General features: G+C 43.0%; 5 protein-coding genes across 5 annotated transcripts in view; 3 read left to right on the top strand and 2 right to left on the bottom strand.

The window, feature by feature from the left end:
• The window catches only part of svbp (small vasohibin binding protein), a 5,929-nt gene extending 5,091 nt beyond the window's left edge, over positions 1–838 (top strand). The window contains exon 3 of the mRNA XM_034870685.1: positions 703–838. Within this exon, the coding sequence (XP_034726576.1) occupies positions 703–789 (87 nt within the window). The 3' untranslated portion in view covers positions 790–838. The remainder of the gene's footprint in view (positions 1–702) is intronic.
• The window catches only part of LOC117944111 (histone H3), a 33,867-nt gene extending 31,376 nt beyond the window's left edge, over positions 1–2,491 (bottom strand). Inside the window, exon 1 of the mRNA XM_034870674.1 lies at positions 2,034–2,491. Coding sequence (XP_034726565.1) covers positions 2,037–2,447 — 411 coding nt within the window. The 5' untranslated portion in view covers positions 2,448–2,491 and the 3' untranslated portion in view covers positions 2,034–2,036. The remainder of the gene's footprint in view (positions 1–2,033) is intronic.
• Positions 1–5,440, top strand: part of LOC117944112 (histone H3) — a 34,321-nt gene that overhangs the window by 690 nt on the left and 28,191 nt on the right. The window contains exons 2-3 of the mRNA XM_034870677.1: positions 2,139–2,147; positions 3,173–3,192. Of these exons, the coding sequence (XP_034726568.1) occupies positions 2,139–2,147; positions 3,173–3,192 (29 nt within the window). The remainder of the gene's footprint in view (positions 1–2,138; positions 2,148–3,172; positions 3,193–5,440) is intronic.
• LOC117944123 (histone H1-like) overlaps positions 1–5,440 on the bottom strand; it is a 10,239-nt gene that overhangs the window by 2,518 nt on the left and 2,281 nt on the right. The gene's annotated exons all lie outside the window — the stretch shown is intronic.
• On the top strand, positions 2,856–3,287 carry LOC117944116 (histone H2A-like). The gene has a single exon (XM_034870680.1). The coding sequence runs from the start codon at positions 2,872–2,874 to the stop codon at positions 3,253–3,255; it is 384 nt and encodes a 127-aa protein (XP_034726571.1). The 5' UTR covers positions 2,856–2,871; the 3' UTR covers positions 3,256–3,287.

The raw sequence follows: 5,440 nt of genomic DNA, 5'->3' as shown, positions 1-5,440 counted from the left end.
GACTGGCTAGTAGTCCTTACCTAGGTACTGTCAGGGTCCTCATACTCTGCTTCTGACTGGCTAGTAGTCCTTACCTAGCATGATTGAGCATGTGGGACTCCCAACAACGATGAACCTGACGTGAGATGTCTCACTCTGTAGCTAAAACAGAGAGCTCAACACACAGGGTGAAAAGAGGAGCTGCAGCAATGTGCATTACAACAAATGTATGGTGTGTATCTGGGTCTTTGTAAATTAAATTATGTAAACCTATTCTGGTACAACCTCTAAATATTATACATATATATACACATATTAACCTGATAATCAGCATAATATGAGCACTTTAAACAACAATCAAAGACAGGCAGTCATTACTTTTCACTCCTGAAAACACAGATGGGGACCGAAGTCGCACACACTCTGTCCTCAAAAGACTTGAGACACGACTTGATATCGGGATTTGTGAACAAAACTTTGCTTCATTTTTTTGGTACATTACCTTAAAGAAATGTCAGACGAGCTAAATGTTATTCTGGCTAAACTTTAACGCAAACGGTGCACGCAGCCACCGATCACTGCAGCAACACCACCATGACAAGCAGCTGTTGTGTCATTTGTCATTACCTTGACGAGACTTGGCTTTGACCTGCAAAAAATGACTTGAGCATCTCTGCGTTTTATAATCAACCGCGTCTACTTTCTTCCCTTCTTCGTTTACAGATTTACGCCTTGAACAAGGTGATGACAGAACTGGAACAGCAGCAGTTTGAGGCCTTTTGTAAACAGATGCAATCACAAGGAGAATGAGTCCTGCCTTCGTCCTTCCGCTGGACCAGGACCTGTCAGCCTGCAAAAACCCCAGGACCCGATATAGTGTCACACACTTATACTCACACTGAGGCTTGATAATCTTGCTGCTCTTGACGTGTTAACGATTCAGATTCCTGACTCTGTAACCTGAATACGCTGGAGAGTGTTGTTATAAGCACTGAAAGCATTGTGGGTCAAATGGGGCCAAACAGGAACAACTGTAATCAGAGTGGCATATTTCCTACAAACACACCAGGTCACTGATGTTTCTTTTGCATAAAAATCAACCTTTGTACGTATGCATGTAATGGTGAAACTGGGCTTCCCTGCTCTTTTTGTATAATACTGGCAAAGTTCAAAGATACAATTTTTTCTCCTATTTCTCATCCGTTCATATCAAATATTTTATAATTTCTTGCACATTCTCAGTTTTCACATGCAGCCTGCTTCTGATTTTCAACTACCAACAGCACAACAACGGGTTGTTTATTGCTTAATGTAGCTTTAAAATAGACAGTGCCCTTAATGTGTTAATAATGTTCACTTTGAACACTATCTTGTGAACAGTGTATGCAGTGCCATCTGGCCTGTACATATTTAATACAGCATTTTATTGTCACATTCACATTCTGCAATCCAAACAACTTCTATTTATGACTGATAACTGTAAAATATTTATACGAAGTACAGTATGGCATCAACTTGCACTTGAGTTGAAAGTACATTTAAAATAGTGTTTTTATTTATTAGACTCTGCATTTTAGCCATGTAAAGACGTACTTTTTAAAGTAAAATCAGATAATGGTTGTGGCTATATGTCTAATCTCATCTTCCTTTGTAACTCCTGGGTCTTGTTCTTTAAATCTGGTTTTAGATTAATATAATCTTGTTTATTGATATTCAGCTAAATGTTTGAGTTATTGTTTACTTATCTTGAGTAACTGTGCACTGCTATTTTGAAATTAAAGCAAATCAATTTAATATATACCGTTTATAGATCCCACTGGGGACATTACAATTTGCACTGTCAGAAATCCCTACACAGGCCTGAAAGTCACAGACACACAGTGAACGGGGTAAATGTCAGGGTGAGATCTGTTTTCTACGCTTTCACTTCAGCATACATGGATCAGTGTATCATACAATGTGCAGTTTCGGCTCAAAACATTAAAAAGGAAATACTCTTTGAGGATGATTAGGTGGCTCTTAAAAGAGCCTTTGTGGTGTGTGGAGCAGCAGACAGTTTAAGCTCTCTCTCCGCGGATGCGCCGGGCCAGCTGGATGTCTTTGGGCATGATGGTGACCCTCTTGGCGTGGATGGCGCACAGGTTGGTGTCCTCGAACAGGCCGACCAGGTAGGCCTCGCTGGCCTCCTGCAGAGCCATGACGGCGGAGCTCTGGAAGCGCAGGTCGGTCTTGAAGTCCTGAGCGATCTCTCTCACCAGGCGCTGGAAGGGCAGCTTGCGGATCAGCAGCTCCGTGGATTTCTGGTAGCGACGGATCTCCCTCAGAGCCACGGTACCGGGTCTGTAACGGTGAGGCTTCTTCACGCCGCCGGTGGCCGGGGCGCTCTTCCGGGCAGCCTTGGTGGCCAGCTGCTTCCTGGGGGCTTTGCCTCCGGTAGACTTACGGGCGGTCTGCTTGGTTCTTGCCATGGTTTTCTCTTTGTACGATCAGAAGAAATGTAAACTGAAATGAAGAGCCACGCGGATCTTAAAGTGTGGGACCGGATGTGAGATATTGTGTCGCAGATTAAGACCTCCGGCTCGGCGGCTCCTGATTGGCGAGGGGCTCCTCTGGAGCTTAGCACCGCCTCAAGGAGCGACCCACCGCCCGCATCTCCGTCGCTTATTGGCGGACAATCCTTTCAAAAAGTCCGCCAAAAATGCAAGAGCGGGCCGCCCTCTGCTGCTCTGCTGGAAGCCTCTTTTCTGGTTGGTCTGGCTGGAAATGACCGACTCCCGCGCTCCGCGGACATAAAAAGGAGGGTTTCAGCCGTCGGTACAACACTTCTCTGAGTCGATACTCACGAGAACCTATAACGTTAGTTCGTACGCGAGCCTACTAGAAGCAAGAGAAATGTCTGGACGGGGAAAAACCGGAGGAAAGGCTAGAGCTAAGGCCAAGACCCGCTCCTCTCGTGCCGGGCTCCAGTTCCCGGTCGGCCGTGTTCACAGGCTGCTCCGTAAGGGGAACTACGCTCAGCGCGTGGGAGCCGGCGCCCCCGTCTACCTGGCGGCCGTGCTGGAGTACCTGACCGCTGAGATCCTGGAGCTGGCTGGAAACGCCGCCCGCGACAACAAGAAGACCCGGATCATCCCCCGCCACCTGCAGCTGGCGGTCCGCAACGACGAGGAGCTCAACAAGCTGCTCGGCGGAGTGACCATCGCTCAGGGCGGCGTGCTGCCCAACATCCAGGCCGTCCTGCTGCCCAAGAAGACCGAGAAGCCCGCCAAGAAGTAGAACTGTTTATTCTGACTGGACACTAAACACAAAAAGGCTCTTTTAAGAGCCACCCACACATTCCCGATAAAGAGCTCTGTTTCTTATGATTATTGTATTTCCATGGCCTATCACCATGGGTAGGTTATTATGTAAGAATATAGCCTGTAACAGAAACCCTTCACGGCTTGTCCATTTTCGAAGAACTATTGGCAAGGGTAACACTTGAATAAAGAAAAGCAGATAATACTAAAGTTAAGTTACTTTTAAATTAAAACCAAACATGCACAATTATTATTATAGATGTTCTGAACATGTAATATAATGTAAATGTAATCATAAAATAAAGGATAACCAAAAGAAAACTGTAATACTAACAATTATAGTCACTCATTTTCATAATCAGAAATACTTTATTGATCCCTGAAGGGAAACTGTGTTGCACTTGCACAAATTGTATGAATACCAGAGTAGAAATATCAAAGAAATATGATTGTGGATATGTATGGTATTTCCATAGTTAAAGGAATTTTATTATACAGTATTTACATAAATAAGGAGTTGTGAAAAGCAATGTGAAAAGTGATAATAACAATAATAATAATAATAATTGTATGCAACAATCCCTGGGAACACTGCAGCAGTCCACTGGACTACAAAGTTCACTGAGCACCTGGATTTAGTTTTCAGAAAGTACGTAAATGACTGAAAATGTATTTCGTTTCAAATAATCAGGACTGGTGTTTTTGTTTAGCAGCCTATCATATCCCCATGAGAGTCTTGTTTGGAATGGTCAATGTTTTATCTTAATCCTAAAATGAATTAGTTCTTCATATTTAACTTTTTGCTACAATATAACTTTGTATTACCTATAGGATAGCTGTTTTAATTATGTTAATAACAAGACAGGTTGTAGTGTAATACATAATTTAAAATTATACATTCTTCATAGTTTTGTTAATGTTGTAGTGATATTTATCTTACAGTTTTTCTCAATTGTTTACACACAAATTTTGGTACTTGAGACACAATGACCACAACGTGTAACTAAGTGACTAACCCCCTGAACCAATTCTGCTAAACTACAAGCACAATTCCTGCTCTACACTCAGACTGCTCTTCTAAAACACACTTTTTTCAAAACACTACACACAATTTTCTGCCTTTGGCACAATTTTCATGAAGAAAATCTCTTGTCTTCACAAGGAACACACCGCCATTCAAATATGCACACTGACTCATCACAAGGGCAAACACCCATCACACAGCTTTACAGTTAGCAGTCAGAGCTTTAGCATAAAACGGCAAAAGGTGAGCTCTTCTGTTTTGGAGGAATGGATGCCAACATTGGAAACAGAGTCAGAGCCAGAGGAGTGAGAGTAGTAGGAGGAGGAAGACGAGGAGGAAGAGGAAGAGGAAGAGGAAGAGGAAGAGAAAGGCCAAGGACTGTAATTGCTGATTGGCAAAGAGTACAGCCAAAATGTGAGCAGGTACACTGTAGCATCCATCATCCCGAATTTCCGAAATGAGAATAGGTAAGAAATCTACTCTCACTAGAACATTGCAGTACTGCACAGTATTCCTGTTTTGTATTCCTTCACAGTATTTACAGTATTTTACTATTTGTTTGGCAGAACAACACAAGGTGGTTGGGAACGTCTTCTGTCTCTTTGACAGGAAACTGAACTCATGAATATGGTCTTAGAAAATAATGCTATACACAACACGGTAAATACAAAGAAAAACAATGACATATTTCAAAATATTGATAGGGTAAGCTCATCAACACTGGACCGTGTCTTGTGCAGAAATCATCTCAGGATGAAGCAGGTCTACAGGGTGCCATTTGAACGCAGTTCAGAAGGAGTCAAAGAATTGCAATATTACTAACAAACTAAATATTTGGGACAACTGAAGTTTCCACAGGGCTGCTCTGGTTTGTAACTGGTTCACTGCCCCCCCCCCTAGGCTTTTAGTTGTTTATCTTCCGCCATATTCTCCGTTCCTCAATCCTATTGAGGATTTTTTTCTGCCTGGAGATAGAAAGTGTTTGACCGAAATCCAAAAATGCGTATACCTCTTCTCCGAGCTATGGAGGACGCATGTGGAGATATAGCAGCTGATGCTTTTCATGGCAGGAATCGCCATGCTAGGAGATATTTCCCCCGCTGCTTGGCCTGGGAAAACATGTGATGTGGATGAGGTG

Source organism: Etheostoma cragini, chromosome 4 (assembly GCF_013103735.1).
Source record: "Etheostoma cragini isolate CJK2018 chromosome 4, CSU_Ecrag_1.0, whole genome shotgun sequence".
NCBI lineage: Eukaryota > Metazoa > Chordata > Actinopteri > Perciformes > Percidae > Etheostoma > Etheostoma cragini.
The sequence above is the reverse complement of the archived record's forward strand: the minus strand, read 5'-3'. Positions and strand labels throughout refer to the sequence as shown.